Raw genomic sequence first — 13,137 nt, 5'->3', positions numbered from 1 at the left:
ATTACAGATGGGCAGGACCAAGGGTGAAAGTAGTTTCAAATTCTTGCTGGTACTATGACAAAAAACGTGCGTGTAAAAAAAAAAAAAAAAAGAAGCTTGAGGGTCCTGTGCACTATCTTAGCTGTTCCCAGTATTGTATTCATCTGGACAGAGATCTTGGATGTTACTCCAGGAATCTGCTGGAGCCACTCCCCCAGTTATGGGGCTCACTGCCCTAAGTGTTCCGATTACCACAGGGACTACTGTTATCATCATCTTCCACATCCTTTCCAGCTCCTCTCTGAGCCCTTGGTATTTGTCAAGCTTCTCATGTTCCTTCTTCTTGATGTTGCTGTCACTTGGTATTGCAAAGTCTATCATTATGAGCATCTTCATTTGTTTGTCCACCACTAAGATGTCCAGTTGGTAAGCCATCACAAGTTTGTCTGTCTATATCTGGATGTCCCACAGGATCTTAGCTCTGTTATTCTCAACCACCCTTGGGGGCGTGTCCCATTTTGACCTCGGGACTTACAGGTCATACGCCACACAGATGTTCCTGTATACTATGCCAGCCACTTGGTTATGCCGTTCTATGTATGCCATGTCTGTTAGCATCTTGCACCCTGGTGTTATGTGCTGTATTGTCTCAGGGGCTTTTCTACACAGCCAGCACCTGGGGTCTTGCCTTGCGTGGTACACCCCAGCCTCTATTGATCTTGTGCTTAGAGCTTGCTCTTGTGCTGCTATGATTAATTCAATTCAATTCAATTCAATTTTATTTATATAGCGCCAAATCACAACAAACTATCGCCTCAAGGCACTTTGTATTGTGGGTAAAGACCCTACAATTAGTGCCTCTGTGCTGTCTGTCAGTCCAGCTTTGTCCAGCCATTGGTAGGTATGAGGGACCAAGCTGGCAAAAACAAAAAGGCAAAGGTGTATTTTCAAATTGTGGGCTTTATTTTATGCAATGTCAGGAAAACAAACAATTCTTAAAAATCAGTGGGCCCATAAAAGAGGTAAACTAAACAAAATTGTAAAACCCATATTTAACAGAACTCAACTAACTGACCTGCCCAAATGATAGACAGTTCAACCTATATAGTAATGGAATAAACCATTTTAAATGCCACAGGGGGAATAAGAGTGTGACATAACCATCTGTTTTGACCCCCCAGTGTGGTCACAACAGATGGTTAAGTCCACTTGATTGGCCTCCGCACTTAAACCAGGTCCACCCTCCGCCTCCTCTTTTGCTCAAACAAGGAAGAATTGGAGCAGCAGGCAGGGAACAGAGTCTTTCAATTGTGTGGTTGCAGACAACCATCACAGTAGGATTTCTCTAAGTCAGCCACTTCTTCAATCTACCGGTGGTACATGCCGTGCAGAGGCCTGTCCTTTCATGACGGTTCCTGTTCTTCCTCCTCTTCTTTCTCTGGTTTCTGTTGCCTGAGGTACTCACTAAGCACATGATCCTTTGTGGCCATCTTCCTGATGTATTCATGGATCTTTGTTGTTTCATCTAGGACAGTGGTTCTGACACTTCTTAGTTCTCCGCCACCTTCCTTCCGCTTAGCGTAAAGTCTCAGGGTGCTAGATTTGGGGTGAAACCCTCCGTGCATAGTAAGGAGCTTTCTTATCTTAACATCTGTGGCTTCTATTTCCTCCTTTGGCAAACTTATTATCCCAGTGGGGTATCTGGCAACTAGCAGGGTGTAGGTGTTGATAGCCCGGATGTTGTTCTTCCAATTCACCTGACTCTTCAGGACTTGCCTTACTCTCTGGAGGTACTTGGAGGTTGCAGCTTTCCTAGCAGCCTCTTCTTGGTTCCATTTGCCTGTGGGATTCCAAGGTACTTGTAGCTGTCTTCAGTGTCTGCAATGCTGCCTTCTGGTAGTGCAATCCCCTCAGTTCTGACTACTTTTCCTCTCTTTGTTGCCATTCGACTACACATGTCCAGTCCGAATGACATTCTGATGTCACTGCTGTAGATCCTAGTGGTGTGGATCAGTGAATTGATATCTCATACTAGCATACAGCTTAATGTCATCCGTGTAAAGGAGGTGGCTGATGTTTGCTCCATTCCGTAGTCTGTATCCGTAGGCAGTTTTGTTTTAGATCTGGCTGAAGGGATTCAGGCCTATGCAGAACAGCAGTGGAGATGGAGCATCTACTTGGTAAATCCCGCTCTTGATGTTGACTTGTGCGATGGGCTTGAAATTGGCCTCTAGTGTTGTTCTCCACATACCCATTGAGTTTTTGATGAAGGCTCTTAGGGTCTTGTTGATCTTAAACAATTCTAGGCGTTCCAGGATCCATATGTGCAGCATTGAGTCATAGGCTTTCTTGTAGTCAATCCAGGCAGTGCACAGGTTGGTCAGTCAGGTCTTGCAGTCACTCAAGACCGCTCTATGTACCAGTAGCTGGTGTTTTGCTCCCCTGGACTCTCTGCCAATCCCTTTCTGGGCCTCACTCGTGTATTGTGCCACATGCCGACTCATCTTGGCTGCTATGATGCTTGACAGGAGTTTCCATGTTGTATTGAGGTAGGTTATGGGCCGGTAGTTGGATGGGACTGGTCCCTTCTGGGAGTCAGGACCGTCCGGCCTTTAGTCAGCCATTCTGGGTGTGTCTTAGCCTCTAGCAGCTAGTTCATTTAGGCTGCCAGGCGCTCATGGAGTGTAGTTGGCTTCTTTAGCCAGTAGGTATGTATCATGTCAGGGCCTGGTGCTGTCCAGGTCTTCATATGTGAGACCCTTTCTTGGAGGTCTGCCACTGTGATGGTTACTGGATCCTGTTCAGGGAGGTTACTGTGGTCTGCTCTTAGATCCACTAGCCACTGGGCATTGGTGTTGTGTGACGCATCCTTCTCCCATATGCCATAACAGTATTGTTCCATCTCCAGCCTTGGTTGGGGTGCTGTTCTCATTTTGTTCTCCTTCCACTGAGAGTATACTTTGGATGGTTTGGTGGAGAACATCTGGTTTATTCTCCTGGTTTAAGTCTCTCTGGTATACCTCTTCAGGCGGTTAGCCAAGGCTGTGAGTCTCTGCTTGGCAGTCTCTAAGGCCTCAGGTATGGACAGCTGGTTGTACTTCTTAGGCACTGCTTTCTTCATTATGCCTTTCTGCAACTTTCTGCAAGCCTCGAGCTCAGAGGGGAGAGAAGCAAGGGAATTGAGGCTCCTGCATGGCACGAACAGTTCCAAAAGAATTTGAAATGAGAAAAAAAAAAAAGCTGGCTATTAACTGACTAAGTCGTGTTTTAGACTGCTTATTGCTAGCGGATCTTTTCTGACCCAAAGTGCAGCCCGGTTCTGGTTCTGAATGAGAGCTTTACAGCTCCCCCTCTTCCAGGTACTGCGTACCGGAGCAGAATCTTTTAGTGGTACGCAGTACCCGACCGTACCAGCTTACTTTCAAACCTGGGCAGGACTGATAACCAGGGTTTTAAATTAACTTTTCTGATCACCAGCCAATGTGGCTGGTAACTCTCTAAAGTTACCGGCCAATCAGAATTTCCACTAGCCAAATTTTATGCGGTAAAAATAAGAGAAATGAGTGCCACTGAATGCATTTGATAATTTTCTTAACATTGTTCTCCCCCCCAGCTACCCCAGTCTGTTCAAGTCCCAACCACCGCCACATTTAGGTTAAAAGTTTTTACTAAGTTAACGTTAACTCCCTCCTCTTTCAGTGTGCTCTCTGTTTAGTTCTGGCCCCGTTTACTTCGCTTCTACCTTGAGTTGCTCTCTGTCTTGGCTGAGGTGACTATCAAGCAATTCAAATACTGTAGTTAAATAGCTAACTTTAATGTGTGCACTGACACACATTAAAGTTAGCTATTTAATGTGTGCACTGACACATTTATGATAACTTTTTAATACTTCAATGTTGCTGAAATTGAAGTTTTATTGACTTCTCCAAACTCTTCAAGTGTTGTTTAGTGTTGTGAATGTCGACCATTTCATCTGCTAGTGAGGGAAGGGGCTGCGTGGTTCTGTAGTGGTGCTGTGTCTAATCCCATATATACACTAACAAAAATCTAATCACATAGTAATTTGTAATACTAGTATTAGTATCTGAGTATCATTTCTTTTTACAATCCCAGTAGTTGCATTAGGTTTTTTTCATTTCTATCTCATGATAGAGACACCATGTGTGTATGTAACAGAGTGTACATACATGAATATGTGACTCTAAGCGTGAGGGGGAAGTCAGAATTAAGATCAGAACAGTAGGGGTAGTAAAGGAGAGATAGTGTGATAACTTGTTAGCTGACTGTAAGTGCAATAAAAGATTCCCAACACATTTTAATTAGTCTAAAACCAGAAATAGACAGAGGCTTGCCAGCCCCAAACATCTTAAAGTCTGAATACAGGGAAGCTAGTCATGGATAGAGAACTACTAGTTCTCCCACTGAATCAGCTGAACTACCACTGCAAACACAGCAGGACAAATTTAACACAAGCATTTCAAAGGCAGAGTTAAAACCATTTGTAATGTGAAGCTAAATAAAAGCAAATGAATGCAAATGTAATATGCCAATTAAAACACTGTTCAGCTAATTCAGGAATCCTTTGATTTTCAGAGATTTGAAATGAGTACAAGATCTAACATTGTCTGATAAACTAGCCTGGTTTGATTGGCTTTAATGTTCTAATAACCATATATTCTGCTGGCATTAAACACATAAAGTCTTGATATATGTGATGAAGTGCAAGAGAAACATCTTACTTTGACAGCTGGCTGAGGTCCTCACAGGAGAAAGGAATCAGCAGCTTAAAGTGGCTCAGAGGGGTCCCAGTGCACCAATCTAGCACCAGCTTTTGGACCACTGTACTTTTCCCTGTTCCCACAGCACCATACAGCAGAACATTGAGCCCCAGGCCATCCCTCCAGGTATCAGTGTGCTTAAATAGCTGTTCTACGGTCAATGAGGGACGGCAGTGTGTTTGTGTTTGGAAAGGGGAGCTCAGCAGTCCAGCCCTCTCTTGTGCATCTCTTTCCAGGATCAATGGGTCCACATGCATGGTCTCAGGGCTGAAGAAACCTCCAAACTGTTTTTCCTCCTGCGGAAGGTGGCTAAACCACAGGAAAAGCTTCCTCTTGTGGATCTCTATGGGATCTACAGAGAGAAAGAGGTGTATTTATACTTTAAGTTAATGTACCTATCTATATATTCTCTGATGTGATCAAAAAGATGAAACATTTATAATGGAAATGTAATGACTCTGAAGTCCAGGAAAATACATTTCAGGCACTTTTGTAATTAAAAATATAGAACAATCAAAGTTGCTCCATTTTATCCTTATATACAACAGTACAGTGCTGTGAACAAGTATTTGCCCCTTCCTGATTTCTTGGTCTAATATTAGACAAATATAATGATGTAATTCAAAATGAAGTTTTTAAATGATGATTTCTGTCACTTAGATATGGAGTAATTTAGGTGGGCTGGGGCACTTTGCCTTGTCCCTTTTCTTTTTGTGTGTCTGTTGTTGGGGCCTGTTGGAGCAGGGGTCAGCTAGTGGTTTGGGGTTGCTCCCGGCTCTGGGAGATGCCTGTTTGCCCACATTTTGCCCATGAAAGATGGGTTGATGTGGATGGACATGTCTCTTTGTGTGTCCTTGTGTGGTTCGTTTGTGGGAGGGAGCGAGTGGCCAGAATGTGCATTTGTCTCTCTGTGTGTGTACAGCAGGGCAAAACATAAGATTGTTGGTTTGAATATCCATTTTGCTTTGCCCCCCCCCCGTACTGTTTGTTTTTTGTAGGTACAGCAGTTCATGACCCAGTTTGTTTTTCTGCTTGCACTCTGTCCCTTCATTCTAGTCTCTTCTCACCCCCCCCCCCCCCCCCCCCCCACTTCCAGGTATTGCTGTATAGCATATGTACACACATGAATAATAACAAAATAAATAAAAGAAAAACACTAATCAGGGGAGCCTATAGTGTTTATACAGCTCATCATGGACACAGAAATGTGTTTGGCGTAATTGTGTATTCAGTTCAGGATTCTGACTGCAAACGCTGCCAGACAGGGCAGATTATTTAAAATAAAAAGATAAAAGAAAATTTCATTCATTAAGGGAAAAACTATCCAAACCTATCTGGCCTTGTGTGAAAAAGTAAATGAAATCATAATTTAAAAACTGCATTTTGTATTTACACAAGTTATCTTTGTCTAATAGGCAGCATGGTGGTGCTGTGGTTGCCTCACAGCAAGAAGGTCCTGGGTTTGAATCCACCACCTGGGGCCTTTCTGTGAGGAGTTAGCATGCCCTCCCCATGCCTCAGTGGTTCTCTCCAGGTCCTCGATCTTCCTCCCACAGTCTAAACCAGGGGTCGGCAACCTTTAACACTCAAAGAGCCATTTGGATCCGGTTTCCACGGAAAAGAAAACACTGAGAGCCGCAGATGCTTCCGTGAGAGACGCATATATTGAGAGATGAAAAATAAAAAATAGTTTTATTTTAATATTTCAAGATCACAATAATGTTCCAATTCAGAACTACAACAAAAAATGAACAAAAATAAAATGCACTTCACTTGGATACTTATAATTTAGTTCTCCAAGCCGCAGCATAAGGATGATAGAGCTGCGGGTTGCCGACCCCTGGTCCACACACATGCAATTAGTGGGGTTAGGTTAATTGGCAATTCTAAATTGCATAGAGGTGTGAAGGTGATTGAATGGCTGTCTGTCCCTCTATGTTCATCTTTCAACAGCATATTAGGCAAAAACAGAGTTATTACAATTCTAAAACCTTGAGAGTCAATATTTGGTATGACCACATTTATTTTTCAACACAGTCTGAATTCTCTTGTCAAGCATTCTTGTAATTTATTTAAGTAGTCTTCAGGAATAGCTTTCCAGGCTTCTTTAAGACATCCCAAAGCTCTTCCTTGAATGTTCAAGATTCTTTATTGTCATTACTGCAACTGCAGTAAGGTACAAAAGAAAGAGAATGATGTTTCACCTGGAATGAAGTAGTGAAAATAAGTGCAAATAAAGTTAAAAACAAACTAAAATATAAATAGACTAAAGATATAAAACAGCAGTAAGGCCAGCAGCATTCACACTGAGTAGTGAGAGTATGAATGTTGAAGTGCATATGCTGTACTGTGCAATTAAGATCATGCAAAACAAAAATTGTGCAAATGTCCAAAGTAAGTTCCTGGTCAGTTTGTTTAGTGCTCTCACAGCCTGTGGGAAGAAGCTGTTGAAAAGTCTGCTGGATCTACAGCTGGTGGTCTGGAACCTTTTCCCAGATGGTACAGTAGCAGGGAGAATAGGCTGTGAGATGGGCGGTAAGGGTCTTTTAGGATGTCTGACACCCTACAAATGCAGCGCTACGTTTCTCATAGTTCTTACAGCTGCCAAATCAGGACATGAGGCTATAGGTTGTAATACTGCAAGTGGTGCGCCTGTAGGCGGTGGTCGATTGGATGGTGGGAAGACCTGCCTTCCCGAGTCTCCTAAGTGGCTAGAGCTACTGTTGGACCATCTTGATGTTGGCTGCAGTATTGGTGATGAAGGTCAAGTCCTCTGCCAGGTAGACTCTGAGAAACTTGAAATAATATGGTTGGCAGTGTGGGTGGCAGAGAAAAGGAGGGGGGTCAGGACGCAGCCCTGAGAGGACCCTGTATTCACCCTGACCATGAGTTCCCCACCCTGACTGTCTGCTGTGTCAGGATGTTGCTGCCACCCTGCTGCTGCTTTTACTATATTGTTTGAGATAATTGTCATGCTGAAGAGAAAGGGGGAAAAAAAAAAAAAAAAAGGTGTTGACTATCACCCATTTTCCAGATGGTATTGCATGGTGGATCAAAATCTGACAGCACTTTTCTGACAAGATCCCCAACACGACAGCCTCCACTGTGTTTTACAGATGACTGCAAACACTCACAGTGGGAAATATGAATAATAAAATTTGCCACCTTACAGTCTACTTCTCTTACATTTGGGCTTGATTTTTCCTTAATCATAGGATAAGGTAATCCACACAGTGAGATAATGTGGTCAAACTTAAAAATTCTCCCAGCAAATCATCCATCTATCCATCCATCCTCTTCCACTTATTCAATTTAAGGTTTAAAAGGGGAAAAAAAAAAAAAAAGGCAAGGAAATCAGGTTTCCAAAAGCTATGTTATCTTTTCCTAGGATGGTCCTGGTTTTGTTTGTGTGTGTGTCTATTTGACAGAAGGTGGGGATTTTTATTTGCCTGCGGAGATGCAAATGTAAGGCTTCCTGACCGTGCTTTAGCACATATAGTACAACATTTCTATACAACAATTACTACACAACATAATAATAACCTATTATCCTGTAAACTGGTTGCGTGTGCTTGGGGAAAGAAAGGCTTAACCTGATGTAACTGGGGTTTAAAACACACCTTAAAATTGCATAAAATAGTGGAAATTTGCTCTGCCGGATAAAAAAGGAAAACAAACAAAAAAAAAAAAAATCAGCACTGACTTCAGATATCCACAAACCCCAGCATTACAGCTAACAGGTGGATTCCCCAATTTCAGTGCAGCTAGCCAAAAATGAAGAACCACTTCGAGAGAAAGTGGACCGTCTTTCCTTGGTTTTTAACAAAACTCACTGCTGCAGCCAGGGGCAACACAAAAGTGACCCTTCTTAAACTGCTTTTTAATTTTAGTTTTCTTGTTTTCCATTGAGTTCCATTGATTCTGTCACTAGTTAGTCAACATAAACTAATGTAGGACTATGTGGGGGCAACCAAAAAACCTAGTGATTTCATATTATGTATTAGACAAGATTGTGTTACACGTGCTCTAAAAACACTTTTTATTAAAAAAATTAATTAATAATAATTATAATAATAAAATAAAAATTTAAAAATTTCTAGCATCACAGACTGTGTTAAATCTGTCAGTTAAAGTAAAATATGTTGTGTTTGATGTCCTTTAAAAATGGATTCTTTAACACCTTCCTTTAAGACCACTTTGATGAGGCTTTGGTGAAGAGTAGATGGATCAACTGAAGGGTCAGATGCATTTCTCAAGTCCTGCGTCAGCTCTTTGTCAGATTCCCCCCCATTTCTAAAAGCTACAGCCATCTTTGATTATTTATAGGTTATTTAATTGAATAACATTGAAAAAAAATTGAGGTTATTTAATAGGGGAAAAAAGAACATTGTACTCACAAATATAGACTGATTAGTATATTTAGGAGTACAATATATAAAGATAAATGTCTTTCAACAAACTGATGCATTCTAATAAATTAAAAATTAACCAATTAAAAATTACACAGCTGTATTCACACCTGTTTCCACTTCCCTCATTAGCTCTTGTATTTTATTGTCTCAGTCTCCCCTTGTCCTTCGTTGAGTCGTCTCTCATTGTTGGAAGTGTTCCCCAGTGTTTCTTGGTTTAGTTCCTTGTGAATTCTGGTTTTGTGCCTTTTCACCTTCATAAAAAAAGACTCACCTTACACTTACCTCTACCTCCTCTGTACTGCACATGGGTCTGCAAAACAATAACCACTTTCCACACAGCAAACACTGACTTTTTTGTTGTTTCTTCTACTTTGTGGAATTCTAAATTGTTGATTCCAAATGTAATAACACCTAAGGTTTACATCTCTATTGCTGCTACTACAACTGCTACTATTTGACTATTATACTTGCATTTAAGAGACCAAAACAGAGTGAATTAAGTTGTGCACCTGGTTCTGAAGGGCTGGAAGAGCAAAAGATCCTGTAGTAACAACCAGTGGCTGGGCAGAGAGCAACCTGCATTCCCATCTTCCACCTCTGTGCTTTGAGTAGATGGATCACCCGTCTGGAAAATATAAAGCATCATGCTGATTAGTTCAGCTGTTGCTTACACAGTGTTACAAATGTTACACCAAGGATTTACATACAGAAAAGAGCTGCTCTTTGCAGATTGTAGCAGGTATATCGATTACATTGCCAAGACACTGACATTTACACAGCTGCACACACTTGTTATTAACAATAAATACCTATTTAAGTCTTACAGGAAGGTTCCTGAGACCTGAGAATTGTGTTGGATCTTTATGGCAAGTAAGGAATGAGCAGTATCAAAAAATTCCCCACTCGCCCTGAGGGCGGTCTTTGTCCTCCAAGCTCAGGTCCTCTACGAGAGGCCTGGGAGCTTGAGGGTCCTGCACGGTATCTTAGCTGTTCTCAGTACTGCGCTCTTCTGGACAGAGATCTCGGATGTTGTTCCTGGAATCTGCTAAAGCCACTCTCCCAGTTTGGGGGTCACTGCCCTGAGTGTTCTGATTACTGCGCGGGCCACTGTTGCCTTCACCTTTGAAGGAAATGAGTTTTTATGAAGCTTTAAATACACTCATGGTATATGGTATATGGTTACCATATGTACATTTATTTCTCTGAGAAAATTTGTCTTAGACTGGAAGATAAACATAACTGATTAAAAATACACAAGTGCATAATGTTTGGTGTCATCAGGAACTTGTTCTCACTGGGCAACGGTCAGCTACTCATGGAGACTACACAGTGATAGAAAGGGAGACTCCGAGGTCATCTGAAGAAGCAGCTGTTGAAGTTCTCCGTTTTCCACATATTGTTTTGTATAATGATGTAACCAAGAATGATAAGCTTTGACTATATGAAACTGTGAGCTGAAAAAGAGTGTGTGAGTTCTTTAATGTCATATCCAGTAACACACTGACATGGCATGCAGATCTGACCCAGAATAATCTGTAAAACTGTTTGACAAATGGCTAATTAAATGTAATAATTGGACTCCTTATTCTGTTGTATCGTCTCATTCCTGTTCAATAAACGAACACGCAGAAACCTAAAAGGCTGAAGCAGAAACTCCATTTTTTTTTTTTAATTTCTTCACCTTCCACATCCTCTCTAGCTCTTCTTTCAGCCCTTGGCATTTCTTGAACTTCTCATGTTCCTTCTTCTTGATGTTGCTGTCGCTTGGTATTGCTACATCATTCTCTAGGGCTTTCTTCCTCTGATTATGTCCTGTTGGTTAGCCATCACCAGTTTTTGTCTGTCTGTATCTGTAATTCACATGGGATCTTAGCTATGTCATTCTCAACCATCCTTGGGTCGGTCGGTCAGTGAATCAGTCAGACAAACCGATGGACGTTTGGGGAAAAAAGAAAAAAAAAGCATATCAGCAAAAACACCTCATACCCACTATCAACCAAGCATGGTGCTGGAGGGGGGGATGACTTGGGCCACAGCTACAGGACCAGTGCACCTTGCAGTCCATGAGCTTCTCTGCATAGCAAAGTCATGAGGCACTGAGGTTCACTTAGTTCATCACTAACCTGTGTAGTAGGTTCATCCTTCTGTTCTGCTGCTTCTTTGTATCAGGAAGTTTTCTGTAAACAGTGTGAATATAAAGTCAGACAACTGATGGAAAAAAAAAAAAAAAAAATCTTAAAAAGGTACCTACATATATAAAAAAATAAAATACATTCAATTTCTGAGGTCACTCCAGTGCAAGTGACAAAAAAAAAAAAAAAAAAGCTATCAGCCTTCTAGCCAAAAATTTTTTTAGAGGGGGGGGGTGTTAACGCTAATGCTAACTAGCAAGCTAATGCTAACCGCTAAAAGCTGCTCCCACTTGTTAACTGAGTGATGGGGCCTACATATGTAACCAGAAAACACCTCTGAAGCCTAATCACAGTCTTTGTGATCCATTTCCTACATTGGAATATCAGCCACCATGTTGTAAGCATAAATTATCACGATTTTAATGTAACAACAGGAAGTGACATCATCTTGCTGGGAACTGTAGTTTTTTCTTGAAGGTCTTTCATAACTCCACTGGTGCTGAAAAGTAATGTTTGACTATGGCTTTCTGAATACAAGTGAGGCTGCAACTATCGATTATTTTAGTAATTAAGTAATCTATCGATTACTCCATCAATTAATCTGATAGGAAATCATTTTTCGTATTTACAGTTCATCTGCACATTTTAACTTCCGTACCGCAGTTTCACTGCAGTGAAACAAAGAGGGTGGATGGAGCAGCTACAAAGTTCTCTGTTCTTCATGTTGCTGATCAAGTGGTTGATGAAGGACCCCCAGCTGTTTCCCAATAAAGGTTTTAAGGTGGTTACAGGAGCAAGCGCTGCTGCTTTGGGCGTCTTTCGCTCCACCTGAGTGCACCCTCTCAGTAACGGCTCCCCCTCTTTGTGCTTGCTGTGCAGAAACTGAAAAATTATTTTGAACCCGAAAAAAAAAATTTAAACAGGAAAAAAAAAGTTTTGCAACTGAAAAAAAAAAAAAAAAAAAAAAAAGATGTGAAACTGGAAAAAAAATTCGAAACTACATGTCAGATTCAAGTTTGGGTTTTTTTTTTGCACTTTCAGATTATTTTTTCGCAGTTTAAAAATGCAGTTCAAAATGCTCTCATTTTGGCTCTGGGGGAGCTTGGAGCTCCAGGGCGGGATGCTGAATGAGGGAAGCCACGGCTCACTTCCCTCGGATACAATGTATGGAGGATGTCCGCGGGGCGGGTTCCTGTTTGCTAAATGCAGTGACAGCAGAGCTCCGAAAGTGAAGCAGTGAAATCCTCAGCCCAGCGCGAGGGCATCTCAGCCTGGCGAAGCACCTGGCGATCAACCGCTAGCTAGAACACTGGCTATGTACAGATGTGCAAATTGTCAGCAGTGCTCCCATTCTGCCTTGCACAAAGGAGCAGATACTGATCCTGCTGATGAATTAAAAACCTTCCACAGTCCTGTCCAGCTCTCCTCCAGGAACTGCCTGTCTCCTCATAAAAATAAGAAAACCATTCTAAAAACTAATTAAAGCTAACTGAAAAATAAAAAAAGCTTAGTGGAAAAAAAAAGTTAAAACTAAACAATGTAAAATCCAAAATTATAACCCTGATACACACAGAGATTATATTTATGGCTGCCTCAGTACTACTACTGTTGCCTTTAAAAACAAAAATTCACTCTATATCAAAAGGCCACTGAACAGCCTACTTTAGTTGGTTTTGTTACCTAGCTTTTTTTTCAACCTCAGTTTTCTAGCCAGCAGTTGACTGCCTGGCGCTGTGCCATGCTGAGAATTTCCCGCACCTGTACACTCCACACATGCAACCTCGCCGCCAATAGCAGACTGATTTTTTTTTCCTCTGGCTAGATCCCTGCAATTTA

General features: G+C 41.6%; 1 protein-coding gene across 3 annotated transcripts in view; it reads right to left on the bottom strand.

The window, feature by feature from the left end:
• The window catches only part of nlrx1 (NLR family member X1), a 36,481-nt gene that overhangs the window by 15,412 nt on the left and 7,932 nt on the right, over positions 1 to 13,137 (bottom strand). For all 3 annotated transcript variants that reach the window (XM_030745223.1, XM_030745224.1, XM_030745225.1), the window contains exons 2-4: positions 11,293 to 11,346; positions 9,679 to 9,794; positions 4,719 to 5,109 (exon numbers count right to left, since the gene is read on the bottom strand). In XM_030745223.1, coding sequence (XP_030601083.1) covers positions 4,719 to 5,109; positions 9,679 to 9,794; positions 11,293 to 11,309 — 524 coding nt within the window. In that variant the 5' untranslated portion in view covers positions 11,310 to 11,346. The remainder of the gene's footprint in view (positions 1 to 4,718; positions 5,110 to 9,678; positions 9,795 to 11,292; positions 11,347 to 13,137) is intronic.

Source organism: Archocentrus centrarchus, chromosome 13 (genome assembly GCF_007364275.1).
Source record: "Archocentrus centrarchus isolate MPI-CPG fArcCen1 chromosome 13, fArcCen1, whole genome shotgun sequence".
Lineage (NCBI taxonomy): Eukaryota > Metazoa > Chordata > Actinopteri > Cichliformes > Cichlidae > Archocentrus > Archocentrus centrarchus.
The sequence above is the reverse complement of the archived record's forward strand: the minus strand, read 5'-3'. Positions and strand labels throughout refer to the sequence as shown.